General features: G+C 40.7%; 1 protein-coding gene across 1 annotated transcript in view; it reads right to left on the reverse strand.

Moving 5' to 3' along the window:
• Nucleotides 1-12,872, reverse strand: part of ANKIB1 (ankyrin repeat and IBR domain containing 1) — a 219,450-nt gene that overhangs the window by 27,166 nt on the left and 179,412 nt on the right. Inside the window, exons 14-15 of the mRNA XM_089692132.1 lie at nt 12,519-12,585; nt 376-521 (exon numbers count right to left, since the gene is read on the reverse strand). Of these exons, the coding sequence (XP_089548258.1) occupies nt 376-521; nt 12,519-12,585 (213 nt within the window). The remainder of the gene's footprint in view (nt 1-375; nt 522-12,518; nt 12,586-12,872) is intronic.

A 12,872-nucleotide genomic window follows, 5' to 3' on the forward strand; every position in this document is an offset into this window, starting at 1 on the left:
TTCCTCTGATTTTTGACCATTTCTTGTTTATTGGTTTCCTTACATGCACTGCCCCTTTTCAAAATCCCCCTACAAAGTTTCATCAAATCAAATCAGGATTTAGACTGGCTTGCTCCATAACCTCTATTTCTTCTTTCTAAGCAATTCCTTTGTGGATTTCCAAGTGTGCTATGTACATAATGTGTAGACTGGTAACTAAGGGTCAAGACACAAAGTGGAGACTGGTCATTGAGGGTTAATGCACATCATGTAAATGCACATAAACTGCTGACATTTGTGAGTCTTTTTTTTCTGTCAATATACAGATAGATACTTATATTACAAATCTTTAGTGACCTACATAACTCAGCCCCATGAAACTACAGCAAACTTCACCTGCATGAGTTCAAAGATTTCCTTTTTTGTGCTTTTGGGTTCCAGGAAAAATCCGTAGGGATAAGAACACTTGAGGATGCGCCTGGTCTTGAGGAGCTCTTGTACGGCGTCTTCAATAAATGTGGTGTCTGGGCAGCCACTCTCAGCTAAAAGGGAATTCAAGAAAACGTTTAGTACTCTGTGCTACACAGCTCCCTCTGCTTAATGAAAAGGACAAATCTGCTCCGGCAATGTCTAATAGCATCCTGTACAGATAATTAGAATGTAGTCTCTAAGGCTAGTTCCTGGAATCCCTTCACCCTGTGCATAGTGAAGGGCTCTTTTCTGCTTTATGAAAAGCTGAGGTTAGCGGATAATGCAATTGTATTAAGCAGATGCATACACTTCATCTAAACAAGTAGCAGGAAAAGTATTGCTGTTTTTATCGCTGGCTTATTATCAATTCCTTTTTACAGTTTCCATAGCAGAACAAACTTTTGCACTAACCATGAAATCCTTTTCTTGAAGGCCTTTGAGGGACGCAGGGTCATAAACCTTTGGGTTATACTCTTGCCTACAGGAGGAATGGACACTGGCAAACAAAAAACTATATGCCAAAATTGTGCAACAGTCCCCACCCCTGAAGTCGATCTTCTGATTAATTTATGTTGAAGGGACATGTTGGAAAAGATTTCTCAATCAGTCGCTGATCTGTGTATTCTGACAGCTATGGGGGAGGGAGGGGATTTCCCTATCAACCTCATTTATGTGACGGATTTTGTTCGGTCCACTGGCTGAATGAAAACAACTAATAGTGGTTGTGGTCAGTTTTACCTAAAATATCCATCTGGTATGCATCCTAAGGGGTTAAATATAGAGAGGACTTTCCAGGTCTTTCTTTATAGTTTTGTCATGCCTGGCTTTGCACCCTGCCCCCCCCCCCCTTTCTATGTAACCCCCCTTCCCCTTTTGGAGTACATTTGTATTACTGACATATTCTTTTCATAGCCTGTTTGGAAATTATCAGACTGAGAGAATTTCTTAAACCGCTGACTTAACGACTAATAGATATTCTTGTGTGTAATCCTTTAAGCAGTCAGCTAAGTTGACAGTGATAACCCAGGAAGAGAAGGCTGGACTTGAATAAGGCCACATCCTGATGAGGACCGCGCCAAAGACAGATGAAACGTGTTGGTGGTAGCATCTTGCATCCTATCCCTGACCTCCATGCAGGACCAGTATACCAGAATTATGATGTTGGGACTTACTTGCATCACAGCCAGTGACCTCTAGATCGGCTTATCTGTGAGATATGCAGGACATTTTTGTAACAGAATCCTCACTAAGCCTTTACACAGACAAGGAAAAGCTTAAAGCAAAGGTGTCAAAAAACAAGGCCCGCAGACCAAATCATGTGGCCCTTGAACCTCTCCTGCAGGTACCCCTTGTTTCCGCCCCCACCTTGTCTCAGCAGTGAGCAGCAGAGAGAACAGAACTCCTCTGTCAAATTCTGCACCTCTCAGTGCAGCTGCAGCACCCCCTCATCTCTGCCTCCCCTGGTCTCAGCATTCAGCAGACTCTAGTAACTGACTTTTCTCCTCCTCTGGTCCTCCTCCAGACCCTGCACTTTCTGCTTTCCAGCTCTGCCCCCAAAGGGGGTGCACGGTGATGTTAGGGAGGATGTAGGATTCTTGACATCCGATGTAATGGGGGGTGGGGTACTCTGGACTTCTAGTCTTACAGATACAAACAACCCTTTGAGGGCAACCATAATGCTGATACGGCCCGCAATGAAACAGAGTTTGACACCCCTGGCTTAGAGGGAGGAGACAGTCTATTATTATACAGGATTTATTTGGGGGGTCCACTCTTTGTACAAAAATAACTGGAAAAGTGGGCACAAAGAAAACGTCTTTGAAACTTTAGGCCTCATGGACACTGGATGTTTTTTTTTTTTTGTTTTTTTTTTACAGTTGCTCCTAGGGCCGTCTGACTTTTTCCTTCCTGTTTCTAAACTCCCCTGCATGTTCGCCTATGTGTCCATGCACACACACTTCTGGCAGTTTTTAGTGGCAGGAAAAAACCAACTGCCAGCGAGCCCAGGAACAGCAGAGTTTTGCCAGAAAAGACGATTAACGAATGTAAACACACGTTAATGCTAGTTGAGTTTAGAGCATGAACATTAATTCATTTCAATGGCCAGAATAAATTATTTATTCTGACCAAAAAAATAAATTAAAGGCCTAAAAGCTTGACGCAGTGTTTCTGGATTCCTGTAATTTGAATCCACACTCACCGACCACTTTATTAGGTACACCTCTTCAATGGCTTGGTAACACAAATTGGTAACAATCCAACCACATGGCAGCGACTCAATGCATTAACCATTTCAATACCGGGCAATTTTACACCTTCCTGCCCAGGCCATTTTTCAGGTTTGAGCGCTCTCACACTTTGAATGACAATTGCGCGGTCATACAACATTGTACCCAAACTAAAATGTTATCATTTTCTTCACACAACTAGAGCTTTCTTTGGTGGTATTTAATTAACAAAAAAAGACTACAAATTTTGAAAAAAAAAACAAGTTTTTCTTTGTTTCTGTTATAAAAGTTTACAAATAAATAATTGTTCTTTATAAATTTAGGCTGAGATGTATTCTGCTACATTTCTTTGGTGAAAATAACCCAAATTAGGATGTATTATTTAGTTTGTAGGAAAGTTATAGAGTTCACAAACTATGGGATATATCTGAAAATTGATCAGTCCTGAAGTACTGACAGCCAATCTAATTTCTTGAGGTCCAAAAATGTCAGAATAGTACAGATATCCCCAAATGACCCATTTTTGCAGAGTAGACAGTCCGACGTACTTCATAAGAGGAATGGCGAGTTTTTTGAAGTTTTATTTTTTTTGTCATAATTTTTCGGAAAATGAAAAAATTAAAAAAATTATTTTCACTATTTTTTTTTTACATACTGTCACCAGTGCAGTACAGCGTCATCATATAACTGGCATGGCGGTGATCAGAGACACTGACTGGTGACAGTATGAAAAAAAAAAATATATATTTTTTTATTTATTTTTTCATTATTTTTAATTTTTTATTAAATTTTTTTATTTTTTTAAGATTTTTTTTTCATATTTTAATATGACCAAAGTAGTACAGTGTTACCATAGCGAACTGCGCATGTGCGGGAGGACGCCAAATGGCGTACACCCCAGAAAGCTAAAGCATTTTTGCGGCTGCCAAACGGCTATAGGCCGGGCGGCTAATGGTTAAGGCACGTCATGTAGACGTGGTGAAGACAACTTGCTGAAATTCTAACTGAACATCAGAATGAGTAAGAAAGGGGATTTAAGTGACTTTGAACATGGCATGTTTGTTGGTGCCAGAAGGGTTGGTCTGAGTATTCCCAAAATTGCTGATCTACTGGGATTTTCACGCACAACCATCTCTAGGGTTTACAGAAAATGGTCCGAAAAACAGAAAATATCCAGTGAGTGTCAGTTTTGAGGACGAAAATGCCTTGTTGATGTCAGAGGAGAATGGGCAGACTGGTCTGAGATGATAGAAATGTATGCGGTCATGTCAATATGGACTAAAATCTCTGAGGAATGTTTCCAACACCTTGTTGAATCTATGCCCTAAAGAATAAAGGCAGTTCTGAAAGCAAAAGGGGGTCCAACCCCAGAACAAGTAAGATGAACCTAATAAAGTGGCCAGTGAGTTTATGTGACTGCTGAACTTTACACTGGAATTTTCTATTACTTACCAAACTGTACTTGCCACTTGTATGTACCTACAATTTATAACTCAATAAAATATTGAACAAATGCTCAACGCAGCTAAATGCGCCTAAACATGTTACGTGCTTTTCCAAGCATCAGGTGTTGTTTTTCTTTGCCAAAAGGCTGCTGCCAAGAGAAAAGGCTTCTTGGAGAGTTAGGCTACGTTCACACTAGCCTTGTTTGCAAGCGGCAGACAGGCATTTGGGAAGCGTTTTTACCTTTTCCCAAACGCCTGGGAAAATTCTGCACATTGCAGCACCTGGTGCTGTTCAAACGGGAGCGTTAGCGTCATGTTACCTCGCGACAAAACAGACGCCTCTGGTTGAGTCAGGAGGAGTTGAAGCCTCCTATTCAAGTCTATGGTGCCGCTCCGCAAACGCCCGGCTGGCGTTTGCAACGCGGTTGCAGAGGGTTTGCGGAGCGGTAACACCATTCAAACTTCATTATAGGCATTTGTGGGGCGTTTTTAATGCTTAGCAAACGCCTACCAACCGCCGCTAAACCGGGCATGCGTTGTTTGCGGAGCGCTTGCGGAGCTTGTCAAACGCTATAGGGGCGTTTGGTAAGAGTTGGAAAAACAGTCAAGTGTGAACGAGCCCTTAAGAAAACGTCCTGTGTGCATGAGGCCTTAGAGTCCTTATAAAAAGCAACACTGTGATCCTCTAGCTGAGTGGTGCACGCCATATCAGTAAGAACCAAAATGGTTTAATTTACCTTAAGAGTGATAAGAGGACTGAAAATTCTCAGGAGAAAGCTCATCACTCAAAGACTAATGTCCCTTTCACATGAAGGGGCTGATCAGGTTCACCTGTTAGTTTTTCAGGCAGACCCGACTGGACCCTCTATTCACCCCTATGGACTGGTGGGTGTAAATGGACTTGTGTCAGTTTACACTCACAAATGGGGACTTGTCCGTTTACACCCGCCTATCTCCAATCCGATCTGCTAAAAAGATGGATCAGAGGACAGTCAGATGTAAATGGACAGCAGAGTTGGTTTACTACTGGCAACCCACAGACCACAGCAGACTTTGTCCATGTCTGTTCTGCATAAATTGAGCGGACATGGGCCTAATCATCCGCCCGCTCTGCTCTGATCAGCAGTGGACAGATCCCCTGCTGATCAAATCAGAGTCCATCCCATGTGTGGGGGGTCTTAGAATCAAACTCTCCTCGGCTGGTGGCTGAGAGGGCAGAGTAGCCTGCTTGCAGCCTCTGCTATCAGAGACATAAAACAACTGGGTAATTTGGGTTATGAAGTCCTGCATGACTGTAGTAAAAACCTTTGCTGGATTCCAGGCCTCAGATGATACCACTATCAGGGGTGCCCCAACCGTAGTCTCCAATATGTTAGTGGAGAATGTGCTGGGGGCAGTTGGTACAGCAGTGGAACTGCCCCCCCCCCACCCTTCCCTTACCAGCAATTCTCCTCTGTCTCTAATGGCAATTAAATGATTGATGTTGGCAATCCAGAGACAAAACTCCCTCAGTCATGTGACAGTGTTCTAGTGCCTATCACCAGGCAGGAGGTCACATGTTCCTCCATACATAACAGTATCGGGTACTGAAAGGAACAGGCGAAGCTGGTAAGATGGGTATAGGAGGTTGGGTTGGTGGTGGGGGGAGAATATGGACCCTTTACAGAGACATTAAAAGTGATTGTGAAAGGTAAAAAAAAACAAAACAAACATGTTATACCTACCTGCTCTGTGTAATGGTTTTGCACAGAGCAGCCCAGATCCTCCTCTTCTCGGGTCCCTCGCTGGTGCTGCTGTATCCTCCCAACTTCTGAGTGTCCCCATAACAAGCTGCTTGCTATGGGGGGTACTAGTGCATGCTTGCTCCCAAGCTGGCTTTGTGTGTCCATAAGACAGAGCACGACTCAGCCCTGCCCCCTGCTCACTGGCTGTGATTGACAGCATAGGGAGGCAATGAGGAGAGAGAGCCGGGAGAGAAGCTGCTCTCATGCACAGCGTTGGATCAAGATCAGGCTCAGTTAAGTACTGGGGAGCTGCACACTGAAGCCTTTAGAACCACTTTAAGAGACCTGCATTAGGTCCACCAGGAAAAACATCCTGCATGCTGCACGACCACGAAACACAACTAAACAGTATATCAATGCAATGACCATTTATATGTGCATTCTCAAACAAGTCTTCAGCCTCAGGAGTACTCGAAATGTAAACATTGATCATCTACACTGGCTGGGCAGATAGACGACTTTCTTCTTTCCAGAAGTGTCTGATGCTAGGATAGTTTTCTATGAGTGCACAATTTACATTATGTGAAGATGTGGAGCAGCAGCGGAATTCTTGGAAGAAAACCGTTCAGAACACACTTATGGGAAATAAGATTACTGTGCCAAAGCCTCATTGTGCCACAAAGCTAATTAAACTCTGCAGCACTTCACCAATGGTGGAATTTTAAAATGGAAATTTAAAGAGGACCTACGGAGTTTTTTTTTCTTTTTTAAAATGTTCAGATATCCACATGAAAAAGGCCAGCAAAACGCAAAAGAGTTTATTAAAACATGTTGATGTTTTAACAACCCTGTTTCTCTGCAAAGTTTTTAATTTTGTACATGGGGAAGCCATATTTGTCAATTACTTAAAGGCGATCTTACATTGAATATATGTTTCTGTATTAAGTGAAAGTTATATAAAGTCTAAGAGTAACAATTCCAGGTATTTATGACTTCTCAGATGTCACTATACTGACAATTCATCAATTCATTTTCTCGCTTTTCTCTACAAAAGTATGGAGCCTTTTTTTTTTTTTTAGGTATTCCTGGACTGAGATGTTAGTTCTGAAATTAACACATGCTGGGGCTTAAAGTGTCATTAAATTCACATCATAAAAAAATAATAAATCATAAATGCTGTATTACATGCTGTTCATACTCACTCATTCACTATGAAATGTTTTCTGTATTGTGGAAAAAAACCTGGTGGATCCTGCTGTTCCCTACCTCCCCCTTCTGTCCATGTCCCCACTTCAGTTGGGGATTTTGCAGAGCAGTGTTGGCAGCTAGTGCACATGTTCAGTTTTCAACGAGTTTCTATGCTGAGCATTTCCTCCCTATCCCATCTGAGCAGCCCATGTCACACATGTGAGCGTATACACAATGGTAACGGATAGCCCAGTCCCTCCCTTCTTTCTCCATGCCCACTAACCAGCTAAACACAATGGGGGTGGGATATTACATCTTGATTGATGGAGGCCTTACCTTCCTGCTATTCTAAGGCACAGGTTGGAGAGGCATGACAGACTGTGACTGGCAGAAATCTGCCCACACCATGTTATTGCCAAAAAATAATAACGATCGGATTTCAAATATATATTTGTGTGACGATTTAAAACAGTTTATTGATATTAATTTTAATTATATTTTTACTCTGGATCCCACAGGCTAGAAGCTCCTCCTGCCATGGTTTCCCTGCAGACAGGCTGGCAAAGACCTGGGTCATGTGACAGTTGTATATCGATAGCAAAAAGGTACTCTGGTGTTTTTTTTTATTATAATATCGACATTTATTTATAATAATGGCAGAAAGAGAAGGGATAATTTAAATTAATTGTGCGTTTAGTATCACTTTAAGTGCATCCATAACTGGCAAGGCGAAAGAACATTTTAAAAGTATTTTAAGTATATTGTAAAGTAATAAAAAAATAACGGACATATAAAACTGGATGTAACATAATTCCATGTATAGGCACTTGGGTAAGTATAGTATACATACAGAAGGCCTCTGATGGTCAGCTTCACATCCAGTTAGATTCAGAATTCTTAAGGCTTACATACACATTGCTAAGCAGGTGTTTAAGGCTGGGTTCACACCTGAGCATAGCGGGAACTCCCGTAACCACTCGCGTAATTTGTTCTTCTGTGTGTGCGCGCTTTTTAGAGCATTTCCGCTTGCTGAGCTTAGGGCAGCCTATTCACTTGATCCCTATGCGCAACAAATGCCTCACAAACCTTTTAGAGCAGAACGTGGCACATTTTTAAAGAACGCAACTAGGACTCCCAAGGCAATACCTGCTGACAGTCACTGGAGGCATCATCTATTTTCATCCGGTGATCCAGCCAGTATGGCTGTTTTTCAACAGAAAATCGCTCTTGCAATTACAAAACATTTAACACTTACAGAGGCGCTTAAAATGACCAGCTTTATTTCTGTGAAAACCTTTAACCCTTTAAAAAATGGTTTGCTGTAACTGATTATAAAGTTTTAGCTGGAGTTCAACTTGAGTTTGTTAGTGCATTTAAATCTGCTAGTATATCTAACACTCCCCTCCCAGGCTGACAAATCTGCTGTCTAAAGGTGCCACCTGTGCTCCTTCATTCACAGTGGTGTCTGTATAATACAGGAGATGTAGGTTTCAGTATTGGGACCCTTACTTTTTAATATATTTATAAACAATATAGGGTATGAGATTAAAAATTCCATTTCAGTCTTTGCAGATGACACCAAGCTGTGCAGTGGAATAACGTCCTTACAGGATGTCTTCAACTTACAAGCCGACCTCAATTCACTGTGTAATTGGGCAACTATGTGGAAAATGAGGTTTAATGTTGATAAATGTAAGGTTCTGCACTTGGGGGCTAAGAATATGAATGCATCATATATACTGGGGGGGGGGGTACAATTGGGGGAATCAATGGTGGAGAAGGATCTGGGAGTTCTGGTAGATCACAAGCTTAATAATGGCATGCAATGCCAAGCTGCGGTTTCTAGAGCGAGCAAAATCCTCTCTTGTATTAAAAGAGGTATAGACTCCAGACAGAGAGATATCATTTCCCCGGTACAAATCATTAGTAAGACCTCATCTGGAATATGCAGTTCAGTTTTGGGCACCAATTCACAAAAAGAACATTGGGGAACTGGAGAAAGTACAGAGAAGGGCAACCAAACTGATAAGAGGAATGGAGGAGCTCAGCTATTAGGAAAGATTAGAGGAACTGAATTTATTCTCTCTTGAGAAGAGGAGATTAAGGGGGGATATGATCTCCATGTATAATACATAAGGGGGGATATGATCACCATGTATAATACATAAGGGGGGATGTGATCTCCATGTATAATACATAAGGGGGATATGATCTCCATGTATAATACATAAGGGGGATATGATCACCATGTATAATACATAAGGGGGGATATGATCACCATGTATAATACATAAGGGGGGATATGATCACCATGTATAATACATAAGGGGGGATATGATCACCATGTATAATACATAAGGGGGGATATGATCACCATGTATAATACATAAGGGGGGATATGATCACCATGTATAATACATAAGGGGGATATGATCTCCATGTATAATACATAAGGGGGGATATGATCTCCATATATAATACATAAGGGGGGATATGATCACCATGTATAATACATAAGGGGGGATATGATCACCATGTATAATACATAAGGGGGATATGATCTCCATGTATAATACATAAGGGGGGATATGATCTCCATATATAATACATAAGGGGGGATATGATCTCCATATATAATACATAAGGGGGGATATGATCTCCATGTATAATACATAAGAGGGGATAAGATCTCCATGTATAATACATAAGAGGGGATATGATCACCATGTATAATACATAAGGGGGGATATGATCACCATGTATAATACATAAGGGGGGATATGATCTCCATGTATAATACATAAGGGGGGATATGATCACCATGTATAATACATAAGGGGGGGATATGATCACCATGTATAATACATAAGGGGGGGATATGATCTCCAAATATAATACATAAGGGGGGGATATGATCTCCAAGTATAATACATAAGGGGGGATATGATCTCCATGTATAATACATAAGGGGGGATATGATCTCCATGTATAATACATAAGGGGGGATATGATCTCCATGTATAATACATAAGGGGGGATATGATCACCATGTATAATACATAAGGGGGGATATGATCTCCATGTATATTACATAAGGGGAATATGATCACCATGTATAATACATAAGGGGGGATATGATCTCCATGTATAATACATAAGGGGGGATATGATCACCATGTATAATACATAAGGGGGGGATATGATCTCCAAGTATAATACATAAGGGGGGATATGATCTCCATGTATAATACATAAGGGGGGATATGATCTCCATGTATAATACATAAGGAGGGATATGATCACCATGTATAATACATAAGGGGGAATATGATCTCCATGTATAATACATAAGGGGGCATATGATCTCCATGTATAATACATAAGGGGGGATATGATCTCCATGTATAATACATAAGGGGGATATGATCTCCATGTATAATACATAAGGGGGGATATGATCTCCATGTATAATACATAAGGGGGGATATGATCACCATGTATAATACATAAGGGGGATATGATCACCATGTATAATACATATAGGGGGATATGATCTCCATGTATAATACATAAGGGGGATATGATCTCCATGTATAATACATATAGGGGGATATGATCTCCATGTATAATACATAAGGGGGATATGATCTCCATGTATAATACATAAGGGGGGATATGATCTCCATGTATAATACATAAGGGGGATATGATCTCCATGTATAATACATAAGGGGGGATATGATCTCCATGTATAATACATAAGGGGGATATGATCTCCATGTAGAATACATAAGGGGGATATGATCTCCATGTATAATACATAAGGGGGATATGATCTCCATGTATAATACATAAGGGGGATATGATCTCTATGTATAATACATAAGGGGGGATATGATCTCCATGTATAATACATAAGAGGGGATATGATCATCATGTATAATACATAAGGGGGGATATGATCTCCATGTATAATACATAAGGGGGATATGATCTCCATGTATAATACATAAGGGGGATATGATCTCCATGTATAATACATAAGGGGGATATGATCTCTATGTATAATACATAAGAGGGGATATGATCTCCATGTATAATACATAAGGGGGGATATGATCTCCATGTATAATACATAAGGGGGATATGATCTCCATGTATAATACATAAGGGGGATATGATCTCCATGTATAATACATAAGGGGGATATGATTTCTATGTATAATACATAAGGGGGGATATGATCCCCAAGTATAATACATGGGGGGGGGATATGATTTCCATGTATAATACATAAGGGGGGGATATGATCTCCATGCATAATACATAAGGGGGGATATGATCTCCATGTATAATACATAAGGGGGGATATGATCTCCATGTATAATACATAAGGGGGGATATGATCTCCATGTATAATACATAAGGGGGGATATGATCTCCATGTATAATACATAAGGGGGGATATGATCACCATGTATAATACATAAGGGGGGATATGATCTCCATGTATAATACATAAGGGGGATATGATCTCCATGTATAATACATAAGGGGGGATATGATCTCCATGTATAATACATAAGGGGGGATATGATCTCCATGTATAATACATAAGGGGGGATATGATCTCCACGTATAAATACATCAGTGGTTCATATAGTGAACTCGGTGTAGAGTTATTCACCCTGAGGTCATCACAGAGGACAAGGGGGCACTCTTTACGTCTGGAGGAAAATAAATTTAATCTCCAAATACGAAAAGGTTTCTTCACAGTGAGAGCTGTGAAAATGTGGAATAGACTCCCTCAAGAGTTGGTTCTGGCCAGCTCAGTGGATTGCTTTAAAAAAAAGTCCTGGATTCTTTCTTAGATACACAGAATATAACTGGATACTAAAATTTATAGGTAAAGTTGATCCAGGGAATATCCGATTGCCTCTCGGGGGGATCAGGAAGGAATTTTTTTCCCTGCAGGAGCAAATTGGATCATGCTTTGCTTTGGTTTTTTGCCTTCCTTTGGATCAACTGTGGGTATTGGATTATAACTTTTTTTTTTTTCTATGGTTGAACTGGATGGACTTTTGTCTTTATTCAGCCAGGCTAACTATGTAACTATGTGTTACTGGTGAGATGACCAGGTGAAAACAGGAAAAAAAGCCTAAAAAAATGCAGCCACCACATCTAATGATTGGTAAGCTGCATTATATTAAATTTTTGGTTTGGGGTTTAATACCGCTGTAAGAGATCCATATCTAAGACATTAGGAGTTATAGAGCAGTTTATGTCTAGAGCAGATTTGTGATATTAAAAAATAGAAGGCATACTATTAAAAAGGTTTTAATGAACTCTTGGTAGTAACTTTCTCTTGCAATTATCCTTTTACTTAGGCTGTGCTATTAACAACACATAAGACTGCAGCAATGTATGATTCCTGGCTGTTCTTCATACCGTCATATATAATTGTCCTCAACGGCAGAACTTACTTTCACTGAGAGCCCTGCTCAGCTGCTCCATCTTTTCTTTGGCTGTTTTGATAAGACGTTGTTCTAACTGAAAAGAAAAAAAGCAAAGTGAAACGCCACAGATACAGCAGGCGATCCGGGGAAAATACTGTCCCAAGTGTTTAAAGCTGGATATTATACAAACGCCATGTGTATTACTACCTGAATCTTGTCCATTTCTAACAGATCTGTGCAATAACTATTCCTCTGTGCAGGAGCTTCCTGTAATAAAGACCGCACGCTGTCTCCTTGAGCAAAGTGACTGGTCTTGTCTCCGCCCCCACCACCACCCCTGTAGTTTTCTGCAGGCAGTCTGTAGTGGGTGGAGCCTACTGG

Source organism: Staurois parvus, unplaced genomic scaffold, assembly GCF_062004578.1.
Source record: "Staurois parvus isolate SC_StPar_1 unplaced genomic scaffold, SC_StPar_1.0 ptg000576l, whole genome shotgun sequence".
In the NCBI taxonomy this organism is placed as follows: domain Eukaryota; kingdom Metazoa; phylum Chordata; class Amphibia; order Anura; family Ranidae; genus Staurois; species Staurois parvus.